The following is a 27165-nucleotide window of genomic DNA, read 5'->3' on the forward strand; positions in this document are numbered from 1 at the left end:
GAAATCCGCATGAGTGAACATCAAAAGGATGTACAAAAAAAAGAGAGAACATAAGTCTGGCTTGACATTTCACACAGCTTCTACTGGTCATGATGTACTCTGGAACAGAACAAACATGCCCTACATTGATAAAAACTGTTTCACAAGAAAATTCAAAGAGGAGCAAATATGATTAAAATTCCTAAATTTAAAATCAAATCAAAAAGAAAATTCAAAGAGGAGCAAATATGATTAAAATTCCTTAATTTAAAATCAATTAAATTTAAAATCAATTTAAAACCTTAATTTAAAATCAATTAAAATCAAGGTTTGATTTTAAATTAAGTTTGGTCAGCGTTTATTAAAAATTTACCCAGTTCAAACCTCGGACAGAGTGAAAGTGAACCACAGAACGCGACATCAAATAGCATTATTTCCAGCTAACATGCATTAACGGTTGTATAGATCTGTTATTCGGTTTTTTTAATGAACTTTTTTGATGTTCATAATACCAACAAATTAACTTGTTTTTTCGATATTTCTTAGAGTTTGTGCTTTAAACTGTTAATTCTCTTTACCCCTGAAGATGTTAGTCTGACGACTAACGAAACTTGTCGTGTTTGTTTTTTAGTACTTGTTTAGTTTTAAAAAACAGTCTTTTTTTAATAAAAATGTGGTCACAAAACCGAGATCTGATATTTGCCACAGCCATTGGAAAAGAGATTCACACACACACACATGATGATAATTAGGAATGCCATGATGTATCACTGAACTGAAAAGCCTGAACTAATATACCAGTAAACTTCAATATATGTGGTTAATTCATGCAACAAGTGTATTCTGTATATTGAAGTTAAAAACGAATGGAAAAAATTCTAATTCATCCATGGCACTTGGAAACATTTGTCAGAAGACTTAATTAGGCCTTTAAAATGCTTTAACTGTGTTCGATAGAAATATAAAGAATTAATGAAATGCAAGTAAGCTATAAACTGTTCATGTATTAAAGAAATGAACTACAACAAAACAAGTGAAAAATGGATATGCTACGTTTTTCAAAACATATTTGTCAATCATGAAGGTTGTTTTCTTGATCATAAATTAGTAAATAATAATATTTGGTTAACCGATCAAGTGTTGATCAATTTTATTAATTAACTGAACCAACTAGTTTCGCCACACTTATCTGTTGGCTTCTTCAGGGCACTTACATATAGGTTTAAACACTCTCACAATTATGCGTAACTGCAAAACTGACTAGAATAATTACAAATAAAATAGTATCGAACGTGAGTGAAACACGTATCGCGTGTACAAGATCAGCTAGCTGTTGCTGAGGAACTTTCTGTAGTTTGTATTAAAGTTCATTTCTTCCGTTTTTAAGGTTCTGATTAGGGTTTTCCATATCTCTGGGAGTATTAGGCCTTGATTTCTGTTAAGGTTCACAGTAGAACGGGCGACTGTGGCTGCTTCTTTGAACATTCTTGAATGGTAATCTTCCTCTAAGTAAGGGGAACAGCTTTTGTCCCACTCGATGACATGGTTAGTTGTGGAGAAATGAGACGATAGGCCAGAAATGTCCTGTCTGTTGTTTTTGACATAGCCAAAAAACTAGTTCTAACGATACAGCTCTGACCACTGAACTCCAGTACCTGTGCCATACGTTCTTAGCCAACGGCTAGAATCCCTACAAAATAGATAAAATACTACATAGCCCATTACTCTGCCCTCCCCTAATACACAAGAATACAACATGACCATTTCTTTTCCCTATATCAGAGGTACATCGGAAAAGATAGCCAAAGTATTGTTGAAACATGGCCTTCGCACCACCTTCAAACCTCATGTCAAGCTGGCAACTCTTATCCGCTCGCCAAAGGATAAACTTCACCCTTTAGCACACCCAGGAGTGTATGAAGCTCCATCGCTACTATTACTATGGCAAGTCGGGACGGGCAGACCACGCTTTGGACACTCCTTCACACAGGATTAGATGGAGGAAAACGAATTTGCTATTTAGGAGTCGTTATAGATCTGAAAGATTATTTTTTGAGTCAGCAATGGCTTTGGAGAATTCTCCCAACCTTAACAAATATGGTTGCATTAATTTGCCAAAAATTTGGGAGACGGTTATCCTAAGAAAAACTCCTGGATAACTGCTGTTTTTTTTTTTTTTTTTTTTTTTTCCCGTTAGAGGGCACCAAAAATAGGATGTTAGATCTTTTGTCTTTTGCAATTATATTGTTTCACTCACTCACTGTCGCGTTTACATGTGTGTTGTGCTCTGATGATGCTGAGTCGAAAATCAGCGAAATATTAGCATTAATAAAACATCTTTGTTGATAAAAGTGTTTGTGGTGTTGTTAATACCGTGAAAAATAAGTCATGAATAACCATCAACGCCTAAGCTTATCTGTTAGACTATGGCTGCTCCTTTTCCTTGATTGTCATTGCCTGAATATAACATTTTGTATTTATTGCTCAGAATGGTCTCACCAGTTTTTCTTGTTTTTGTTTCAGTCATCCCTATTATGTCAATCTGGTACTTATCCAATTCCTCAGCTAGCTCCAGTTCTTTGCCATTCAGGCTTATTATGTTTATAGTACCGATCTTGAACTCTGGCAATGTTGAGTTGGTGTGGATTTTAGGATTTTATGCAGTAGCTCACTTTTTGCTGTTTGCCATGGTTCCCTGGCGAAAACAATGGGGGCCTTGTTTAACCATGCGATGCCCCAGCCAGCATGAAATTCTGCCATGTTGTACCATCATTTTATATTTTGGTTTAAGCCAGTAAGAATACAATTTGGTTGGCTAAATCCCAAATTGCCAGCCCATCCTCATTCGTTCAGTATCCAGGTAGATACCTTACAGGGTGCACCACAAGAAGGTGAGGATTGGACATTAAGTCAGAAGCCTTGGTCGGTTCTTTGTATTGCTGTAAAGGCTATATGGAGGTCTCCTCTCCGTTATAAAGCTTTGATCCTTAAGTACCCTTTAATTCTTGTTTTTGTGTGAATTTTCCTTGAGGGCAGAATGTTTTTCATGCTAATGAAGGTTTATCTTGCAATTTTTTTTCTTCTTAATATTTCCTTACCACACTTTCATTCTCTATCATTTGTTGACCCAAATATATATAACTCTCTATTTGATCTAAGGTATTGCCTCTGATCTTAATATTTATATTGGGGTATTTTCATTTTTCTCTTGTTACCAACATGTTTTTTTTTTTTTTTAAGTTGAAATTAAGTCCATATTTTTCACTTAGTTTTAGTGCCTCTTCTGGTAGGTTTTGAAGATCTTTTCTATTTTCAGACAGCAGTACTGTATTGTCTGCATATCTTAATTGTTTATATTTCCGCCTCCTGTGTTGACTCCTTTAAATTCTGCTAATTGTTGAAGATATTTTCAGTATAGAGGTTAAACAATATAGGAGAAAGAACACAGCCTTCTCGGACACCTTTCTTTACTGGCAATTCCTCTGAGGTTTCCTGATATTTTGATTGAGGGAATTTGCTCCTAATATTGATTTATCAGTAATCTGGTATCTTTACCATCTACTCTTAATTTTTTCATGCGTTCTATTAAATGTTCATGTCCTGTATTGTCAGAGGCATTTGTGTAGTCAGTAAAACATAAATAAACTTCTTTCTGCTTCTCCAGCTATCTTTCTATAATTGTTCTAACATTGATGAGTCCTTCTCTGGTACCTTTATTTTCCTGAAAACCAGATTGTGTCTCATTATTTTCCAATTTGATGTTATGTTTATTTCTTTCTAGGATGATCTATAACATAACTTTTATTATCTTTGTGATCAGACTAATTGTTCTGTATTCTTCACATTTGATTGTCTTAGATTTTTTAGGTATGAGTAGGAATGTCAAGTGCTTAAAATCTCTTGACAGTGTCAAGTTGTGTATATACTTTGTTAAATATGTCAGTCAGTGATCTTATAGCCTTGTCATTTAAGGCCTTTAGACATTCTGCCATAATTACATCCTTCCTGGAGCCTTTCCTGGTTTCACTTTCCTAATGGCATTTATTACTTCCCAGGTAAGAATAGTATGCCCTTCCAAATTTTCTTGCAATGACTCATCTATTCTATCATGATTGTAGAGTTTCAACATGTCTTAGCTTTTCTGATAAGCTTTGATGTATCAGTGTGTCAAATGCTTTAGTCAATTCAATAAAGACTACCATGACAACTTTGTTTTTATCTAAGATGGCATTGATTATGTTTTTAAAATCTAGAGATGCTGTTCCCTTATTCTTCTGAAAACCATACTGTGTTTTGGGGATAATATGAAAGTTCACTGTATATGTTGCGAGTTTACTAAGCAGGATCCTACCTATAATTTGATAATTGGTAGTGTTGCTATGGATCTGTAATTATTGATCAAATTTATTTTTCCATGTTTGTATATAGGTGTGATTATGGCTGTCTTCGAGATACTGGGTATTTGTCTAGTTTTAAATATTTTATTTATTAATTTTAGTAAGATTATGCCTAGGCTAGATGTATGTTGCACGATTAGGTCTGATGCTGTTGATTCCTGGGCCTTCGTTTGGTTTGATGGATTACAGAGAGTAGTTCTGCTTCTCTTATAGTTGGGAACAATAATGTCTGTTTTGCTTGTTGTCCAAGTGGTGGGATCTTTCTCTGGAATTCTTGGATGGAGTCTACAAATTATTGGTCAAAGTCATTTGCTAGTTGTTGGAAAGATTTGGTGCCTTTCATGAAGCTATATTTTTTTGATTTCAGAGGCAGTTGGTATTGGGAACACATTCTAGCATCTCGATCAGATCTCACATTTGTTTCACATCATTTTGTGTGGAGGTTAACTTGTCTCTGTAGTAGTTTTGCATTTTTTTAAATCAAAGTTGAAGGCAATTCCTTGTTATCTTATATTCGGTTTTTAAAACTGCATTATTTGGATATTACTTTGTTTCCATAGAATATCCTTTCTGCATATTATCTAGGATTATTGAAAGTTTATTTTTCACTTGGTTAGAAGTATAATAAATTTAGTTTAATCCTTTATCCAAGTGTGAGCAAACAAAGTTTGTGCCTGAAAGTGTGTGTATTCATCCCATTGTATAAAAGTGTGTCAGGTGAAAGACGGGAATGTGTATTGCATGAAATGTATGTGAAGGAAGTAGGAAGTGCTGGGAGACATAAATGTCTCGATCTCGGGATTTAGTGGTGGTGGAGATAGTGCTTTGGAAGCAAGTGATTTTCAGTTTGTGGATGTCAGTAGTGTATTGGAGGGTGGAGAGAACAGTTAAAGATGTATATGTGGATTTAGCCTTGGGCATTTAGTGGACAGAGATGGTTTGTCTGATGGCCATGATTGTGCGTGTGCAATTGTAAATTGAAAGCAGAATGTGTGGAGAGAGAAATAGAACTGCTGAGAAAGGAGATGAAAAGAATGAAGACAGAGTTGAGATGGGTGAATGAATATCTTGGGAGAATAGAGGTTGGCTAGTGTGAGAGGAATGAGAGCAGGTGTAAGACATTGAAATCAGAGAGGAAGGTGAGAGTATGGAAGAGAGGAAATTGCAGAAAGCCAAGAAAGTGTGGAAGCAAGGGATAAAGAGAGAGATGAGAGGGAGAGTGGGAGAGAAATGAAAGAGAGATTGGAAGTGGTAAGAGTCAGCCATGTCACTGATAGAAGGATGAATGAATCTGTTTGCAGTGTCATGTATGGAGATTCATGTCATGTATGGAGTGTGCAAAGTAGAGGGCTAGAGAAGTACTTGTCTGGTGGTACAATAGAGAGTGTGGCAGTAAAGAGGGGTGAAAGTGTAGAGGAGATGATAGTAATGGTTGGGATGAATGACCCTGAGAGGTGATGGGAATCATGTATCACAAAATTTGAGGTTACTTTTAGACATGGTTCTGCAGAAATGTGTCCAATTAAAAATAGTACGCATGTTACCCTGGTATGATAAAATGGAGTGGAGGAGATGAGCAGTGATGACGAATGAGATGATAGTGAGAATGTGCAGGAAAAGAGGTCTGGAATATGTGGATGCATGGAGTAAGTTTGAGAATAGAAGAGAGCTGTATGCAAGAGATGGATGACATTTGAATGCAGAATGGTACAAGCATTTGGAAAGACTTGTTTTCTGTGCAAGTGAGCATGTCGGGACAGGGAAACTAAAATTGTACAGGTGGAACATAGCAAGGAACAGCCTCATCTGGGAATCATGGTGTGAGAAATGAGAGGATGTACACTATATAATAGAACTAGAAATATGAGTGGAGTAATAATGGCTATAAGAATTCAGCTAATTCACTGGTTTTTCTGTATACAAATGCTAGGAACATTAGGGATAAAGGGAATGAGTTTGTGGCATTAATTGACTGTCTCTCCAAAGGTTGTTGGCATCAGTGAAACTTGGTTAACTGAGGAGGATGTTCTAATAGGGATAGAAATCAAAAGTTATAGCATATTTTGTCAGGATAGGGAAAGTAAACGTGGTGGCGAAGTGTTACTGTGATAAGAGATTAATTATGCACTCTCAGTCATGGAAATAACACCAATGGCTTTGAGAGAGTATATGGTGTGAGACAGATCTTTATAAAAGAAGATATTTAGTGGGATGTTGTTGCTACAGACCAGGGAATATAGATGGTGATGAGCAGGAAATGTTTAGGCAAATTAGTTTGGCCAGTGCAAAGCAAGCGATCATTATGGGAGGGGATTCAACTATAGCAATATAAACTGGATAGAGGAGACAGCATGCAGTACTAAGGGAACTGCATTTTTGGATTTCTTGAAGGGACAGCTGTCTTTGGCAGCATGTATTAGAGGGAGCATGAGTAGCATCAATAGTTTTGGATTTGATTATAGTGACTGAGATGACATGCTTGATACCCCTCCCCCCCTCCATTAGTGAGAGTGACCATGTAGTCCTCCTGACTTGGAGGATGAATAGGCATGTGGAGGTATTAAAACATAATTTATGTGGAATTATCAGGAAGGTGACTATCATAGACTTAGAAATCAGTTGGCTGCAGTATAATGGATGAAAGAATCTGAAAGAGGGGGTTTTAGCACGTGGGAGATGGATGCCTTGAGTGAAGAAGAAGATACAGCAATTTGATGAGTCGAAAGGAATAAAAGAAGAATTGCAGAAGAAAAAGATATTATGGAAGGCAAATAAAGTGAGAAGTGGAGAACAATTGCATGAGGAATATATGGCTCAGGCTAGGAAAATGACTAGTATTGTAAAGAGAGAAATATTAGAATATGAGAGGAAACTGGCACTGTAATCCAGTGAGAATCCCAAGTAGTTTTTTTCTTTAATGTGGTGAGTAGGAGATAAAATGATTGTGGACAGATTACCTTGCTGGATAGATATGGGAATTGGTGACCAAAGCAGATGATGTAGTTGAACTATTTAATGATCACTTTATTAGAATGTTCTGTCCTGGTACTATAAGCTTTATTCCTAGAAGGGTAATGACTGGTGAAGTGATAGAACTGAATGAAGAGGATGCATTCCAGTGGTGCACTGTGACACTGCACCACCCCCAAGGAAAAACGAAAAAATTAAATTTTGTTTGTGTTTATAAATAATAACAATGCTTACAACATTATATAAATGCAATACAACATTTTAAAGGTTACAGCTTATGTTTCATCATTAATTGAATAGTTAATCATTGGAATTGTTTGATTATCGAAACAAATGCACTGCGATCTAACGCAATGTTGGAATTATCACATTCGGCCAATTGCAGCTAGACTCGCCAATATTCATTTGCACTTGTCATTGCACATAACAAGTGAATCCGACACTGCTCAACGGGCAGTGTTGCTACAGATAAATTGTATGCCTGCAAGCGTGATTTCTTTGAGATATGAAACTTTTATTATTGGTGTGCGTTCGTGGTGAGGGTGTAATATATTTGGTAAATCTTATTTTATTCTAAAAATTACATATAATTATTTATTTATTATAGATACAAGGCTGAATTATGAGTGTCACTGTTGAAAATATGAAAAGAATTATATTTTCTCAATTATCATTACACGAAACGAATGCACTGCGATCTAATGCAGTGTTGAAATTATTATGTTCGATCAGTTGTGGCCAGACTCACTGATATTCATTTACACTTGTCACTGCACGTAACAAGTGAATCTGACACTGCTCGTTGAGCAGTGTTGCTACAGATAAATTGTATGCTTGCGCATGTTATTTCTGTGAGATACGAAACTTTTATTATTGGTGTGTGTTTGTGGTGAGGGTGAACTATTTTTTCTAAATCTTATTTTATTCTTTTAATATAACATATAATTATTTATTTATTATAGATACAAGGCTGAATTATGACGAGTGTCACTGTTGAAAATATGAAAAGAATTCTATTTTCCCAATTATCATTACATGAAACAAATGCACTGTGATCTAACACAGTGTCGGAGGAATGTCGAAACCAACACTGCTCGTTGAGGTGTCGATACAGATAAATTGTATGCTTGTGCGCGTTATTTCTGTGTGAAGCTTTTATTATTGATGTGTGTTCGTGGTGAGGGTGAAATATTTTTAATAAAGAAATTTTTTAATATGTAAATTTACTTATTAATAAATTGGTTACTGATTACAAAAAAATGAATTATTTTTCTTATTTTGTATATGCAGCACCCCTACTTAAAATTTTCATGACTGCCACTGATGTATTCTGAATATGCTAAATGTCAATAAGGCAGGAGGACTAGATGGAATTTCACCACATGTTTTAAGGGAATGTGCTGTGGAAATGACTGTGCCATTAACTTGGCTAGTTGATGAAAGGCTTGCAATGGGGCAGGTGCCGAGAGTGAAAGGAGGGTAAGACAGCACCATGGCATAAGGGTGGTGGTAGGATGGAAGTATCAAACTATAGGCCTGTTTGTATTTCTTCTGTAGTTAAGATTTTGGAAAAATTGGTAAGAACTTGTATATGGAATTGGGCAGTGAGAGTAATATTATTTATGCAGGTCAGCATGGATTTGTTAAAGGGTACTCTTGTTTTAGAATAGAGTAACATGAGCAGTGGATGAGGATAAGGCATATGCTGTCATTTTTTTTGGGACTTTTCGAAGGCATTTGACAGGGTGCCACATGACAAGTTGATTATCAGGTTAGTGTATTGGATTGGTGATTGGCTCCCAGATAGATATCACAGTGTTGTATATTGGGAAGCAGTACCAGGGAGTAGGAAGGTTTTAAGTGGAGTTGCAGATGATGCAAAGCTTGGGAAGATTATTAGTAATAGTGCTAATGTTTTGGCTCTTCAGTAGGATTTGAATAAGCTGGAAAGGTGGGCAAATATGAATGGGGATGTCAGTTTAATGAAACTAAATGTAAAGCTTTATAATTTTGGATCCACAGATGGGATGCTTCATACTCACTTGCTGGAGTTAACTGGAAAAGGGAGAAAGCAAACGATCTTGAGATGATAGTGGATATAGATTTGAAGTTCCAAGGACATATTGCAAAGGTTGCGAACACATCTCAGAGAATTGCAGTAATGTTGAGGAGAACATTGACCACAGAAATAAAAGTGTTGTGGTCTCAGTGTATAAAGCTTTGATCAAATGACATCTGGATTTCTCTGCTCAGATCTGGTCACCAGAATTTGAAGGGGATGAAGTAACCTTGGAGAGGTGCAGAGACAGATATCAAAAATGATGTCAGGAATGTATAATGTTGATTATGAGGATAGATTGAGGGCATGCGGATCGCATACTTTGGTGGAAAGGCAAAGGGGAGGGGTATGGTGTAGACCAGTGCTTCCCAAACTTCTGGATGTCAGGGCCCCCTTTGCAAAAATTAAAATATTTCACGGTCCCCCCTCGAAAAAAAATCGTAATAGAGAGATATATTATTATAATATTTATTGTATTAAATATTATTATAATATTGCAAAACATACACAGCGAATATTGCAAAAATCAAATGCATATATTACATTTTTTGCCTCTTACTGTTTGGTTCTGAAGACGATGCGGGCTGTTCTGGTAAAATATGAAATACTGTCCTTTTTTTTTTTTTTGAGTCTGTTTCTGCTTCTTCTGATTGTTCGCGGGATTTTTTTTTATTTTTTATCAGCCACTTATCCATCTCAGGGTTAAATTTTTTAACGTAGAATAGATCAAATAATATCACTACTTACCGATACTGGCATACCAAATTTAGTGGATATTACCTGGATAAGGGAATCCTCAGACCAGGAACATTTTTCTCTTTTGTGACTTTTCTCCCTTTATGGTAATTAAGCCTAACGCGAAACAGACAGCAAAGGCAAGTTATTAAAACGTGCATATGATTGGTGCGGTATTAAGAAAAGATCGCGCAACCGAAAGATAAAAGCATAGCTGACAATTGAGTTGAAATGCTAACTCTCTTCAACCGAATTCCATATGTGAAACTGCCATAACATTCATTATATATATATATATTACTTAGTTTTAACACTTTTACGAATTTAAACAAGTTCGGTTGAATTTTATTGCTGCCTTGGGAAATCGAACTCACACACATCTAATAACAATAGTTTTTTAGTTAGATACTGTGTTTGCCCATGCAACATATGGTTTTGTTTCAGTCTATACAGCATAGTTTCTGTATGAGGGGACATGTGATTCATTAATTAGTGTGTTTTTATCCTACTTGTCTCTAATTGCACTATTTGTTGAGAAATATATTACACAGACTCCTCATACCTTATTCACTGGCATAATAAAAGTACTTGTTTTTATTGCCTCTGCAGTATAGTGGCTGTTAGGGAGGGCGTGTTGTTTACCACTGCAAGCGAGTTACTATCTCCCCACATGAACTTGTTTAAGCTTTTTTTCACGTGTGAAGTATATGTGAAACTTTTATTGGTAACAGAAAACTAGCTTGGATGACAGTGATAATATAAAACGAGTTTTGATATGTATATGAAGTCAATATCAACAGTCCCTGATTACGAACGCATGATGAAAGTGACAGGAAGATTTGGAGCTTCCTTGGAGAGCATTCGAAGTAAATACAGGGTGTCCCAAAATTCACGCAAGATTTAAATTTAGCGCCATTTGTGCGGTAAAGTGTTGCCAACGAGAAAAAAAAAGACAGCGTGACAGCTGACAGTTCAGGGTTATTAAAAATGACCACACACAGTGAAGAGAGTTCGTTGAATGGATTATGGAACAACAACAAGTGGATGCTTATTTTTCGAACAAAATCATCTTCAGCGATAAGGCTCATTTTCATCTTGATGGCTTCGTTAATTGACAAAATTGTCGCATTTGGGGTTCAGAAAATCCATGAGTGATTGTTGAGAAACAAATGTATCCACAACGTGTCACTGTTTGGTGCAGATTTTGGGCTGGAGGCATCATCGGTCCATTCTTCTTAGAAAATGCGGCTGGTAAGGCAATAACAGTTAATGGTGCTCGCTATCGCGACATGATAATCTAGTTTTTTGTGCTTAAATTGCAAGATATGGATGTGGACGACATGTGGTTTCAACAAGACGGTGCCACATGCCATACAGCCTGAGAAACAATTCAATTACTGCATGAGTCATTTCCTGGTCGTGTAATTTCCCGTTTTGGTGGTCAGAATTGGCCGCCCAGATCATGTGACTTAACTGCGTTGGACTTTTTTCTTTGGGGTTTTTTGAAGTCTAAGGTTTATGCCAACAAGCCCACGACCACCCACGCCTTGAAGGAGGAAATTGAGCACTGTATCAACGAAATTCAGCCACATTTATGCAAAACGGTCATGGAAAATTTCGACAAAAGAGTGCGTATGTGCCAGCAAAGCCGTGGAGGCCTTTACCCAATATGCTATTCCATGCATAGCCCTATACTGTATACTTTATGAATCAATAAGAAATTACAATTTTTAATTAAAAATCTGTGATTTCTATCAAAATTACTTGTTGCGTGAATTTTGGGACACCCTGTACAATTAACCACTGCTTTGAAATGAAACATATGAATAAGCAATATTTACTAATATTCATTAAGCACGGAAATACGCAGGAAGCAAAGTTTATGAACCAACATCAATGTGTGAATTTTTCCATTAAAATATAAAAAATAACAAAAAAGAAATAATAAATAATAAAAGTTAAATACATTTCTTTTAAAATAAAAAAAAAATCTACTTAAGTCTTAAAACGTTTTAAATTTGTTTTCATTATTTCATGGCCCCCAAGGGGGCCGCGGCCCACAGTTTGGGAAGCGCTGGTATAGACAATTAAGCTGTTGAAGAGTTATTATCATATTAACACTGAGGAGATTTTCGTATGGTAAACTGAAGGAAAGGAGCCATCCCTGAAAGTGATGAATAAAAGAGTAAGAAGTGAGTTTTTTTGCATGGAATGCATTGCCTGAGAGGGTGGTGAACATGCAGACTGTAGATAATTTTAAGGCATGATATGATAGACTTTGTGTTGACCTCCCATGATGAGTCTTGTGACTCTATAGAGGTCAGAAAATAATAATAAAATTCACAAACTTTTTTTTTAGAAAATTTCAAAAGAGTGGAAGATGTCCAGCTGTATTTATTTTAACTGAAAGTTGCATGGGAGAAAATACCAAGCATATGCTCTTTCCTAAACACATTCTGGATGAACTTGATATATGCACTATCAGGTAAATGTTTTTAATTTTGTTTGTATCATTATGAACAGAATTTATTTTGATTAAATATATTAATCTTTCTTGTATATATTGCTTTGAAATTTTAATGAATTATCACAACTGTGATCTAATTAACTATTCTATGTTCAAAAGGGTTGAATTTCCTTCTCTTTGGAGGAATTGCAATCATCTTGCCATTCCACTTCTACATCCCCTAATGGCAAGTTTATGAAGTCTGTAAAATTTGTTTGTTTAGAGATAGCAATTCCTATCTCCAAATCAGATCAGCTAACTTTGCTTCAGGTGAAAAACCCTACAGAGTTTTTCATGTTGCCCCCTTCCTGTCAAGTTTATAGCAAGTTTATAAAGGTTGTAAAATTTGTGTGTTTAGCAAGTTTGTACATGATGCAGAAGATTTTGGCAGAATAAAGCATGCTATCTTCAAATCGGATCAGCTAACTTTGCTTCAGGTGAAAAACCCTATAGAGTTTCTCATGTTGCCCACTTCCTGTAATTGACATGAGAACCTCTGTAAGGTTTTTCATCTTAGATCTTTCCACCTGAAACACAAACATACAATATTCTCATGGATTTAAGAAGAGAGATGACCTGCACTTTAATTCATTTGGTATTAGGAGTCTGGAGAATTATTTATTGGTTTGAAACCTGATATAGAGAGTCAGAGAAACTAGATTATGATTGGAGGAATGGTGAGAATATATACATAAGAGCAACTAAGTTATGCAACTATGTTAATAATAGAAATATGCTTAATTATGGAGGTGATCATGATGAAAGGATGATTGTATTCATTCAGTTCAGACTTTTTAAAGATGTGCAAGGATGTGTATAAGTGAAGCATTAGATATGAATAAAGATCTGAAAGTTATTCAACTGAGTCATGCGGACTACAGAGGTAAGTATTTGAGAAAGCATAAAGGTACACAAAGCATGCATGTATACAAATGCCAAAAGTGTCAGCAGCAGTAGGGTTGAGTTTGTTGTCTTGGAGTATACCTTGTGGCTTGAAACTGTAGGCATTAGTGAGACCTGGCTTTTGGAATCAGATATACTAACTGTTATCAAGTATAAAAGGCTACAGTATTTTTATTAGATGGTTTGAGTCCAGTTATAGAAAGCTATGATTGCAGTCTTAGTAACAATTTTCTATGCAGCATTGTTACTAATACTGCAATCATAGCTTCCAGCTGCTGTGTGTGGAGTCTAACAAGATCAAATAAATTATGGGTATTGTTACAGAGACCTAGTGGATCAGTTGCTGGTGACTAATTATCTGAATATTGATTGAATAGCAGTGAAATCTCATGAGAAGAATGAAAACTAATTTATTAAGCTGTTGCAACTTAAGCAGCATTTCATAGAAGGAACTCATGGCCAAAAAAAGTATTATACCTGATTATAGAATCAGAGAGAATTTCAGTTAAAGATGTGACTGTTTTGCTCCAGTTGATATCAGTGATCATGCTATGCTGAACTCAGAAGTTGCTAAGTGTATGAATGTTAAGTTTAGAATTTTTACATGCTGAATTGCAAAGTAGGAAATTATGACCAACACAGAAGAATACCAGGTTTGATCCCATGGTATGCATGGGAGATATTAAAAAATACCTTAATGGTACAGTATCGAAATGTGTCCCTAGAGTTTAAAGAATAAATAGGGTTGGCATGAAATGGACATTCAGTCTTATTAAGAGAGCTTATGAAAAGATGATGTGTGAAGGATTACCATGTGCATATGATGTCAGTTATGAAATTATAATCTGCAGGCCAAACTATTGCATAGAAAACCTAAGTGTGAGTATGAAAAGAAACCGGTGCTACATGCTAAAGACAACCCAATAGAATTCTGTCATTATGTTGCATGTAAATGTAAGAATGAATGTGGAAGAAAAACTCTACTGAATGCAGATAGTATACAGGCAGCAAATACAGAAAAGATTCTTCAACTAATGATTGCCAATTTTGCTAAAAGCTACCAGTGAGTTTCAACACAGGAAGATTCCATGGGAGTTGAAAGTATGTATGATAACCCCATTGCACAAGGGTTGTGCAAAGACTGTGTCTAACCATTGACTTGTCAGTATATCTTGAGGTGATGAAGAAAAGTTGGTAACAGTTTGCAAACAGAAATGGGCTGATAGAGAATTTCTCTGAACAGCATGATTTTACAAAGGGAGGGTCATGTTTGAGTAACTTCCTCACATTTTATAATATTGTTATGGTTAAGTTAGACAAAGGGAATGGATACACTGTGATACTTTTTGGACTTTTCTAAAGCTTCTAATTATACAGCATGGAAGCAGTTACATAAGGTGGATGTTACAGGATTGGATTATGAGCATATGCAAATGCCCTCAGTTCAGTGTTACTAAATGTAAAGTTATGTACTTGGGTGTGATGATATATCCAGCAGCAGCATGCTAGAAGAAACTGATTAGGATCTGGAAGTCGAAGTTCAAGGGCCATGTAGCAAATACAACTCAGAGGATAATTGCAATGTTGAAACCAACATTGACATGTAAAGATAAGGAAGCGATTGGACTTTTATAAGACCTTTAATATGACCTCATCTGGACTATTGTTCACAGATCTGGTCTTCTGGTTCCAAGGTAATGCAGGTACCTTGGAGAGAGAGCAAAGGAAGATGTTTAAGATGATATCAGGGATGTGGAATGCAGATTATGATGGCAGATTGACAATTCATGAGCTTCAGAAACTAGTAAACATGTGAAGGAGGAGTGATGTGATGGATGCCAACAAACTTCTGAAGGAATTGTTTTATATAGCAATAGATGGAATTTATGGAGGGTGGGGGGGGATAGGACATGAGAATATCCATGGAAGTTGAGAATTTTTTTATTTGTATAAGTTCATTTCCCCCACCCCAGCCCGTTACTTCACTGTCCCTTAGTACTGGCTGAGCCCTCCTAATGAGGAATTAAGTCAGTATTTTATGACTAGATCCGTGTGTGTGTGTGTGTTCAAGGGACAGTTTGCCTGTTCTGAGGAATGATGAACCCAAGTTTCTGGCTGAAAACACCTTCTACCTCTGTATGAAACCAGCTAACTCACCTTTAGTCTATAGAGACCAGATAAAGGTTCCTCACGATATGGATGGCAATCGAACCCAGGCCTTTCTGACCAGGAGCTTCATTTATAATGACTGAGCTACGGAGGCTCTGAAGTTGAGAATGAATGCAGTCAAGGAAAAGATGAGAATTAGATTTTTCCATTATAGGACAATGCATGATTGGAGTATCTTGCCAATTATGCACTGTCCTATAAGACTTGAAGAGGAGGTAAGACAAAAGGTGTGAGTGTGGCCTTCCTTCATGAGATCCTGACTCTCTGGCGCACTCATGTTATAATAATAATAATTGTGAACTGTGCTCTGAAGAATCTTTTCACAATGAAGTTTTGAAAAATTTAGTTGTCATCTGAAGAAGAAGAATATATTATACTGCCATCGATAAAACTATGATAGTATTTGAGGTGGAGGAATGCTTAAAGGTCAAAGCTGTATAACTCAGAGGAGATTTCCACATAGCCTTTAAAGGAATGCAGAGAACCTATCAGGGCTTCGGACCAATTGTACAGTCCTCACCTTCTCGTGGTGCACATTATTAGGTATCTACCTGGATACTGAATGAACAAGGATGGGCTGGCAATTTGGGATTTAGCTGACCAAATTGTGTTCTTATTGGCTTAAACCAAATTATAAAATTATGATACAACATGACAGAATTTCATGCCAGTTGGGGTGTTGCACAGATAAACAAGGCCCTGTTGTTTTTGCCAGGGAACCAGGGCAAACAGCGAAATTCGGCTACTGGAACAAATCCCAAAACCCACCACAACTCAACATCACCAGAGTTCAAGATCGGTACTATCAACATAATAAGCCTGATGGCAAAGAAATGGAGCTAGCTGAGGAATTGGATAAGTACCAGATCGATATAATTGGGGTGACTGAAACAAAAAAAGACAAAACTGGTGAGACGTTTCTCAGCAATAAATACAAAATGTTATATTCAGGCAATGACAGTCAAGGAAAAAGAGTAGCCATAGTATTCAACACTAAATTCAAGGATAATCTTGAATCGCAGGCAGTTTCAAGTACAGTGATGTGGGCAAATATCAGAATGGAGAACTGGACAATGAGATTTATTTGTGCCTGTGGTCCCATAGAAGGTTCTATTAAGGCAGAAGTGGAGGAAATTTTTGAGGTTTTAGAGAAAGCAACTGACACAACGAAAAAGGAAAATTTGGTCCTTGTTTGGGATCTAAATAGCAGAGTAGGAAATGATTGTCAGACATACAAAAATATTATGGAAAAATTTGGAGAAAAGAGCAAATGTAATAATAATAGTAAATACCTGTTCGACTTCTGCTCAGGACATGGATTGGTTATTACTAACACCATGTTCCAACATAAAAATGTGCACAAATTCACATGGAGAGAAAAGGCAAGGAATAAGAAAAGTCTCATTGACTATGTTATTGTTGATGGTGATGGTTCTCCCTGGTGCAGGACACCAGAGTGTACTGGAGATTTGAAATGAGGTGATCACCATTTACGGGCAGGATAAAATTTAATATTTCATATTGAAAAGAAGAACATAAGAAAGTTTTAAAGTGAATAAAAGTTGAGCAGCTTCAGATAGGAACTGTAGATTATAATACACAAACATTATTCAATAAAAAATGAAAGTGTTTGAGAACAGGAACCAAACCATGGAGATTCATTGATAAGGCCTGAAGAACACACTAATTGATTCAGCCGGAGAGGCATGTGGTGAGGTTGTTTGTAAGGATAGAAAAATCCGAACTCCATGGTGGACATAGAAAGCTAAAGAGGCAGTGAAGGAAAAGAAGAAAGCATATCAAAAGTTCCTATTAAATGACTCACCTTGTGCTCTTAGAGAATACATAAACAAATGTAAGAAAGCTAAACACTTCGTAAAAGTAGCTAAACAAAAGTCATGGGAAGACTTTGGTAAGAACATGGAAAATAAATATCAAGAAGGTGGCAAGATATTCTATTGGTTGTTGAAGAAACTCAGTAATGGAGGAAAGAGTCCTGTAAAAGGAATTAGAAATGATAAAGGTGACATGAAAACTGGAGAAAAAGATATTCTTGAAGTATAAAGTAATTACTTCAAAAAATTGCTAAATGAAACAAGCAGTGATAGCACAGTGGTAAAAAACACTCAACAGGGATGCAGTCAGGAATAATACATAACCATACTTGAAGTAGAAAAAGTCATCAAAAGCTTGAAATGTGTAAAGGCAGTAGGAGTAGATGATATTCGACCAGAAAACTCAAGTATGGAGATATAAAAGTCTTACAGTGGTTCACTGCATAGTTCAGAAGGCCTGGACAGAGGGACGATTTCCAGATGATTGGAGTAGAACTCTCATAGTACCCATATATAAACAGGGAAATACAGGGTGTTCGGGATAAATTTGACATATTTATAATTAATTATATTTTTCCGTAAGTTACATGTATTAACACACACTTCTCTTCATTTAAAAGTTTGGACCCTTCTTCATTCATATACAAGATGTCAGAAAGGATGGATAGCTGGAACCCACCTGAATCATGGAAGAGAATAACTTGTATCATGATGATTTGTGCCCGCCATCAAAATAAGGATATTACGACTGCTTCCCAATGCTCCCTGAATACAGTAAAAACAATCAGGCATGAACTAGAGACTTGCAATGGTGACTACGAGGATGTAGCAAGAAGAAAGATCCCTAGCAGACGATCTGATTGCGTTCGTACAGCAGAATTCCTCGCAAATCTGCAGGAACAGGTGTTGAAGAACCCTGGCATTGGAATTCGGGCTTTGTTCGTGGAGTTGCTAACTGTAGTCAAGCCCTGGATAACAAGGGTAGCCAATGGTAGGCCGTATGTATGGCAGCAGGATTCGGCCCCTTGCCACACCTCTGGGAAAAGTCAAAAATGGTTGTCTGAAAATTTCTACGACTTCACCAGTCCAAATGTTTGGCCTCCAAACTCCCCAGACCTTAACCCCATGGATTATTTTGTATGGGGCGCAGTTGAAAAAGACACCAATCGCACTTCCAGTAATACAAAAGCCCAGTTAATGGATAAAATTAAAACAGTTTTTGCGGCCCTTCCCAGGGAGACTGTAGCATCAGCTTGTTCGAGGTTCCGAAGCAGAATTGAAGCTGTGATCGATGCTAATGGTGGTTATTTTGAGTAAATCTTGTTGATAGTATTGTAATTAACTCTGCCTGTAATGTTTTTTTGTCAATTCATTAAATTTAATAGATACAAAGAAGATTTTCTTTTTCCTTACGAAACTGTCAAATTTATCCCGAACACCCTGTAAAACTGAATGTGAGAATGTGGAGCTATTTCTCTACTGAGTGTTCCTGGTAAGATTTACGCAATTATACTAGAGAAACGGTTGAGAAGGATTGTGGAAGGGAAGCTTGATGAAGAACAAGCTGGATTCAGACCAAATAGAGGTTATCAGGATCAGTCTTGTTCAGATCTTCACTTTACGACAAATGGTTGAGAAATCATTGGAATTTAACAAAGATCTGTATTTAAGTTTTGTAGATCTGGAAAAAGCATATGACAAGATGCCAAGAGAGAAACTATTCAAAATGCTACATTTATATAGTGTCAGTGGGGCATTATATCAAACAAAACTTAGTCTTTATTTGAGTTGTAAGTCAGCAGTTAGAATTGAAGGAAGTACAGGAAGATGGTTTAGTGTTAAATCTGGTGTCAAATAGGATGTAGATTATATATATTGATCACATTATGAAGGGAAGTGGTATTAAACCTGATATTAAAATTGGAGATGTTAATCTCAGCTATTTGATTTATGCTGATGATGTTATGAAGAGAGATTAGATAGTGGAACAAGACAAAAGTCATTCACAAAAGTCGGTTCCTAATGGAACAGCTTTACAAAGAATCGTGAAACGTTACTTCACTCCCCTAACCTAAACAGGTCCGGTGCTTTACGTCTTTCCCCCTTGTGGGAGATAGTACTCTATAAATCAGCAAATCTTTCCTAACTTGTAATTGTATACACATATATGTCCGCACGGTTAGCCTAGTGACTTTGCAATTCGCAACCATATGGCTGGGGAAAGAGTGTCCCAGGTTCGATTCCCGTCGAAGATGTGAGGAATTTGAGGATCTTCCTCAGCTATAGCCAAGTTAGCCAGTCTTGGGTGCAGACAGTAGGGTTTTTTCCGATTGTTTATCTGGCGCTTTTCATCCCACAAGCAGGCAAAATGGCCCCGTGAACATGAGCTGCTACAGTCAGTCATATATATCCCCCTCCACCGTCAGGCTGGGTGATAGGTCGGTTGGGAGTGGTACTAACAAGAAGTCGCATCTAAGTAACACGCGGAACCTGCATAGGAAGCGGGAATAACGTGTAGTGAAAGAAGAATTGTATACACACACACATATATATATATTATATGTATATATATTAAAAAATATATATATATTTTTAAAATAAATTTAGGAAATTTAACCTTAGCTACTTAGGTGGCACTTTGTGACTATAACAGTTATTGTTTAATTAGCCTTTGTACCTGTACTGATTGATACCTGTGATATTCAGGCAAAAATTCTATGAATAAAGAATATTTTACGTGAGTTAATTCCGTTATTATAATAGTAAGTAATATGTCTACTCATGGAATTTCCTTACTGAAAGATTAGATTCTAAATAAATCTCCTAGTAGTCTGCAAGATTCCCTGACTAAATTGAATGACTGTTGTAATAGATATTGGATGAAGGTCAACAATATCAAGACAAAGACAATGAAAATAGGTAGAAGCATTGAAAATATCAAATGAATTGTGAATTGAAAACTTATAGAAGTAATTTCAGCTGCTTAGGCACGATTTTTAGTGAACATGGTAAATTAAACCAAATCAAATAAACCAAAACACAAAATGATGGTACAACATGACAAAATTTCATACCGGCTGGGGCATCGCCTGGTTGAACAAGACCCCTGTTGTTTTCGCCAGGGAATCAGGGCGAACAGGGAAAAGTCAGTTACTGGAACAAATCTGAAAACACACCCCAACTCAACATCACCAGAGTTAAAGATCGGTACTATCAACATAAGAAGCCTGAATGGCAAAGAAATGGAGCTGGCTGAAGAATTAGATAAGTACCAGATCGACATAATAGGGGTCACTGAAACAAAAAAGACAAAAATTGGTGAGATCTTTCTTAGCAATAAATACAAAATATTGTATTCAGGCAATGACAATCAAGGAAAAGGAGTAGCCATAGTATTCAACACAAAATACGAGGCTAATCTTCTTGAATGGCAGTCAGTCTCAAGTAGAGTAATGTGGGCAAATATGAGAATGGGGAACTGGACAATGAGACGTATTTGTGCCTATTGTCCCACAGAAGGTTCTACTAAGGTAGAAGTGGAGGAATTTTTTAATGCTTTAGAGAAAGCAACTGACACAATGAAAAAAAGAAAAGTTGGTCCTTGTTAGGATCTAAATAGCAGAGTAGGAAATGATTGTCAGACATACAAAAATAATTTGGGAAAATTTGGAGAAAAAGAGCAAAGCTAATAATAATGGCAAATACCTGTTGGACTTCTGCTCAGGTCATGGATTGATTATTACTAACACCATGTTCCAACATAAAAATGTGCACAAATTCACATGGAGAGAAGAGGCAAGGAATAAGAAACTCTCATTGACTATGTTATTGTTGATAGTGATAAAAGGAAGGTACCTTTTTATTTTTTGCAGTTTAGTAAGTGGTCTTCTCTGCCAGACAAATCATGTCTTGGAAATATCAAGAGCAAACTGTATATATTTCTCCAAACTTTTCCATGGCTTGTGTCCAGTAGTGGTCATATTGCCTTGGAGATTTACTATGGTAAAATCCATATTGATGGTCACTTAATCAGTGGGCTTCCAGATTAGTTGTTGATGTTTTTCTGTACTATTTCCGAGAGAACTGAGGCGATAGTGAGATGGCTGATTTTTTATCTCCTTTCTTTTGGATTAGCTAAATATAAGCTTGTTGGTTAAATATATTGAAAGAAAGTTATAAAAGTTGGTCAACGAAGTACCATCCAGTTGCTCTCATTTCTGTTCTTTCTGAAACTAGAGAGAAATTTGGCAACAGCTAACTCCTGCACCATCTGGAACCCTACCGACTAATCAGTGACCAGTAATATAGATTCCATCACTCCAGATCCACAGCCAATCTTCTAGCTTTTACTACCCACCCCTGGACTGAAGAGATGGAAGAATTCAGAGAAACTCATGTAGTTTTCTCTCAACATTTCACAAGCATTCGATCAGGTTTGGCATAGTGGCCTACTTAGCAAAGTGCTCTCCTAAGGTCTGTCTTCCACACTCAGTAACTGGATCTCCAACTTTCTCTTGGGTTGCTCAGTATGTGTCATGGTGGATGATTTTTTCTCCTCAGGTTTCCCTCCAATGCAGAAGTACTTGTGGGTTCTGTACTCTTATCCATTATCTTTAGGTGGTGGTAGATGTCTTTCATCACCTGGTGAAATACCAATTAGAGACCTGAAGTTGCTGCAGCTATGTTTGGTGGCTGGAGCAAGGGTTCTGGTTTCTACCCCCCCCCCTTCCTTGCTCTTCTCACACACAGTGAGAGTGATACCAATCTTACTGTAGGGGACCCTGACTCTATAGTGGTTTTGCAGGCTGGCCGCTGGTTAATACACTGGACTTAACCAGGTAGTAATGAACCTGGAGGCTTCCCGATCATCTAGTGAAAAATCCTGCAACCACATATTTTGCAGTTCGTGACTGGAGAGAGATCAAATACTGTGGCTGTAGGGGGTACTGTCGAGGCAACCTATAGATAGGAAACCAACTCCCCTCTGTGTGGGCAGTATGTTTGCGAGTCTGTCACCTCTTCTGCATGCGCCACTTCCTTTTTATCTCTTCGTCACCAAACACAATGAATCATAACTGAAAGAGATGTGTTTTTACTTCGAATCTCAAAAATTCTCCCATACAAAATAGTTTAAAAAAAAATCATAAAAGGCAACAAAAATCCAACCACACAACCTACCAACACTAATTCTTACAAAAAAAAAAAAATATATATATAAATGATGCGCACTACCACCTACAGTCATCTTAACTAGAACTGCTATTCCTTTCAGAACCTCAACAGCCACTGTCCATCTCAACTGCTTAAACTACACATTACACAGCCCTTTCCATCACAAGGGTGGCACTTGTGCATTCATGAGAACCAACATACCATGTCATAGACTGCAAATGCTTGAATCCCCACTATTTGATCTGCTTTGGCTCAAAATTTCTCTACCAAATCAACCTGCCCATTTCATAGGCTTTCTCTCTCTCTCTCACTCTCCAAACTCCATCAACCACTCTGACCTCTTCAACTTTCTCTCTCTAAAGCTTGACTTTCTGTAGTCTAAGTACCCCAATAGTGAGGTCATCCTTCTTGGGAACTTCAGTGTCCACAACTTATATTGGCTCCCCTTCTCCAGTTTCACCATTCAAGCAGGCTGTGATGCTGAGATGTTCGCTATCAGCAATGGCCTATCTCAGATCATCAATCTTCCCAATTATTCCTCTACTCTCCTCCAAAATCATTAAAACAAGAGCCACTGCTAATCAACACCCTTTTACCAGACAAACCCACTCCAATTTGCCAATACACTTGACCTCTTCCTAACAAGCTTCCCTTTCAGATATACTGGGGTTGTCAGTTCTCCTCTTGGAAACTCGAACCACAACCTCATACAAGTTTTTTTTGCTACAGAACAACCTACACCCACCAGTTCACAGTCTTGTGTCCTTTTGCACTACAAGGATGCCAACTGGGAGGACCTCTGTGACTGCTATTCCTCTTTTCCATGGTTCGACTACAGCCTCATTTCTGATTCAGACACCTGCTTAAACCGAATAACAGGGGATGAAAGTCTCACAGGAATGAAGACTTTCATCCCCTGTTCAGTCCAAACTCTCAGCCACCATCCAAGCCTTGGTTCTCAAAAAAAGTGTTCCAATGCTGTAAAAGAAAAAAAACTGCTTATCACAATTGGCTCAAGACCAAAACTCCAGCTGCCCTCTCTGCCTATTTTGCAGCCCACAACAGTTGTAAAAGAATCATCTCCAAGTCAGACTTTGAAAGGGCCAAATGCTGCAAACTCACCTCCTGCCCAAATTGCATTCAGTCCTTCTGGTCCCTTGCCAAGGCTATTTGTGCAACTTCTGTCCACCCAGGTTTCCACCACTCTCACATCCATATCTGCAGTCACCTTACCAATACATAAGCCCAACTTACTTGCATTATTCTTCTTTTCCAATTCCTGTAATTATGACCTAGGCAAAGTTCCCTCCATGCCACAAAGAACGGTTTTTTCATGTTTCCCATAGTCTTCTGACAAAAAAGAAATCCAAAGAATCCTTAACAACCTGAACACAAACAAGGCATCTGGTCCTGATGGTATCCCACCTATTGCTGTCTGTGATGTAAAGTGTCCCATGTTTTTCCAATGTGTTTCTGTGATTCCTAGTATGTCAATGTTTAGTCTTTTCATTTCATTTTGCGCTATGTCTAGTTTGCCTGTATATAATAATTCTTGTACATTCCAAATACCAATAAATGTAATTTTCCTTGATTGGTGCTGGGATTGCATTGAATTGTGGGAATGGGTACTTGGGAGAAGGGGGGGGAGAAAACAACATCAGGTGACACTGAGTCCAGTGGAGTCTAGGGGGGGATAATGCTGGGTATAGAAACAGTGGCATTTTTATGCTTTATATTAATGCCAGGAGTATCCAGAATAAAGGAGAGGAAGAGGAATTGGTGGTGCTGATAGCATCAGCTTGGCCAAAGATTATTGATATCACTGAGACGTGGTGAAGAGGATATAATAACAGGAATAGAAGTAGCAGGGTACAGCATTTTTCGGCAGGATAGGAAGGTAAAGCGTGGTGGTGGAGTGCTGCTTGTGATAAGTGATGACTTATGTTATCTGAGAGTGGAGGCTTTGGAAGGCAGTGATTATTAATATGACATAAATGATTTTGAAAGCATTTGGTGTGAGATAGAGGTGGGCAAGACAGCATATTTAGTGGAGTGTTACTACAAACCAAGGAGCACAGAGGGTGGAGACCAGGAGATGTGTAGATAGTTGAGCTTGGCAAGTGCAAGAAGAATGATTGTTATGGGAGATTTTAACTACAGCAGTATAAATTGGGGAGAGGAAGATGCATGTAGCAATAAGGGAATGGAATTTCTAGAATTCTTGAGGGACAAATGTAATAGAGGGAACAAGAGGTTCAAGAGTTTTGGATTTGGTCATAGCATCAGAAGAGTTGATAATAATTGAGATATCTCTCCCACCAGTTGGAGAGAGTGACCATGTGGTTTTGACTTGGAAGATGAATAGACATGCAGGAGTATCAAAGAGACGGGAACGTATGTGGAATTCTAAGGCAGGTGATTATGGTAGTCTTAGACGTCAATTTGGGGAAGTTTCATGAAGTGAGGAATTGGAGGGTCAAGATATCATTAGTGCTTGGGAAATTGTGAAGGAATATTTGTTAGCAGCAATAGTAAGCTGTATTCCACAAGTGAAGAAGAGGACACAATTTGGAGTAAAGTGGATGACAAACAATAATATAAACAGGAACTGCATGTGAAAAAGAGGCTATGGAAGAGATATAAGGAGACAGGTGAAGAGCAGATGCATGAAGAATATAAGACATAGGCCAGGAGAGTGACTAGTATAGTAAGGAAGGTGAAACTGGAATATGAGAACAGATTGGACATATGATCCAAAGACAATCCTAGGGAATTTTTTTAGCTATGTGGCCAGTAGGAGAAGAAATGATTGTATGATAAAAATGGGAATAGAGTGACTGATGCAGAGGACATAGTGGAATTGTTCAATGAACACTTTATTGGAGTATTTCATCCTGGAGGAGTAAATTTTAATACTAGAGGGATAGAGCAGGTTCGAGATTTAGAGGTGTAGGAGAAGAGTGTGTTCCAAATACTGAGTACTCTGGATGGTATTTCACTAAACGTTTTGAGAGAATATGCTAAGGAACTGAAAACTCCTTTGACCTGGCTTTTCAATGAAAGTCTGGCTATGGGAAAGATGCCCAGGGAATGGAAGGAAATCAAGATAGTGCCATTGCATAAGGGCGGTAGTAGACTGGAAGTGTCTGATTATAGGCCAGTTCGTGTGTCATCAGTAGTTAAGATCTTGGAAAAATTAGTTAAGGACCATATACAACATTGAGCAGATGAGGGTAATGTTCTCTGTGAGAGTCAACATGGATTTGTGAGGGGGGGGTGCTCTTGTTTTAGTAATATGCTAGCCTTTTATAATCAAGTTACAAGAAAAGTAGATGAGGGAAAGGCATCTACTGCTGTTTTCTTGGATTTAGCAAAGGCATTTGACAGGGTGTCACATGATAATCTGATATTTAAGTTGGAGCACATGGGTTTGGATGTCAGGTTGGTCAACTGGATTCAGGATTGTCTGTCCGATATGTATCGGACAGTTGGGGTGGGGCAGTTTCACGGAGGTAGAGGGTTACAAGTGGGTTCCCACAAGGCTCAGTACTGGGACCTATATTGTTCAACCTGTATATCAATGACATTATCAGTGGATTGCAGGGGGATATACAGTGGTTTGCGGATGATGTGAAGCTGGGAAAGTTTATTAGTAATAGTGTAGATGTGGTAGTCCTGCAAGAGTATTTGAATAAGTTAGACAGATGGGCAAATGAATGGGGGTGTCGGTTTAATGCAGCAAAATGTAAGGTCTTGAGGTTAGGGACACATCGAGGACGCTGCATACTCTATTGGAGGAGCTATACTGGAGGAAGTAGGGGAGACGAGATCTGGGGTTGATGATTGATAGAAACCTGAAATTTAGGGAATATATTGCAATGGTGGTGAATGTAACACAGAGGATTGATTGCAATAATGAGAAGGATGCTGATCTGCAGAGATAAAAGAGTTATCATTCCATGGTATAAGACCCTGGTCAGACCACACTTAGACTATTGTTCTCAGATTTGGTCCCCAGGATTTGATGGGGATAAATTAACTGTGGAAAGGGTACAAAGGCAGATAACAAAGATGGTTTCAGGACTGTACAATGTTAGTTATGAGGATCGGACTAGGGAATGTGGACTGCAGAGTTTGGTGGATAGAAGGAGAGGTGATATGATTGAGACATAAACTGTTGAGAGGTGGTTACAGGGCTGACATTGGGGAGTTCTTTCGCTTGGTTGAACAGCGGGAAGGAGTGATGACAAGTGTCCATCCCTGGAAGTTATGAAAGGAAATTGTGCAAGAGGGTGAGCATTGGTTTCAATGCATTGTCTGATAGAGTGGTGAGAGCAAGAAAAGTCAATGAGTTTAAGGAGTGGTATGATAGACTTCGTGTTTCCTTGGAGGGTCCTCCCACGATGAGTCTTGATAGATTTTGTGTTTCCTAGGAAGGAC

General features: G+C 37.5%; 1 protein-coding gene across 8 annotated transcripts in view; it reads left to right on the top strand.

The window, feature by feature from the left end:
* The window catches only part of Rad17 (Rad17 checkpoint clamp loader component), a 404427-nt gene that overhangs the window by 116642 nt on the left and 260620 nt on the right, over positions 1–27165 (top strand). For all 8 annotated transcript variants that reach the window (XM_090401715.1, XM_090401712.1, XM_090401709.1 and 5 more), the window contains one exon: positions 12500–12625. In XM_090401715.1, coding sequence (XP_090257841.1) covers positions 12500–12625 — 126 coding nt within the window. The remainder of the gene's footprint in view (positions 1–12499; positions 12626–27165) is intronic.

The sequence above is a fragment of the Typopeltis vanoorti genome, chromosome 12 (genome assembly GCF_054136105.1).
Source record: "Typopeltis vanoorti isolate ZY-2024b chromosome 12, IOZ_Tvanoo_1.0, whole genome shotgun sequence".
Taxonomy (NCBI): domain Eukaryota; kingdom Metazoa; phylum Arthropoda; class Arachnida; order Uropygi; family Thelyphonidae; genus Typopeltis; species Typopeltis vanoorti.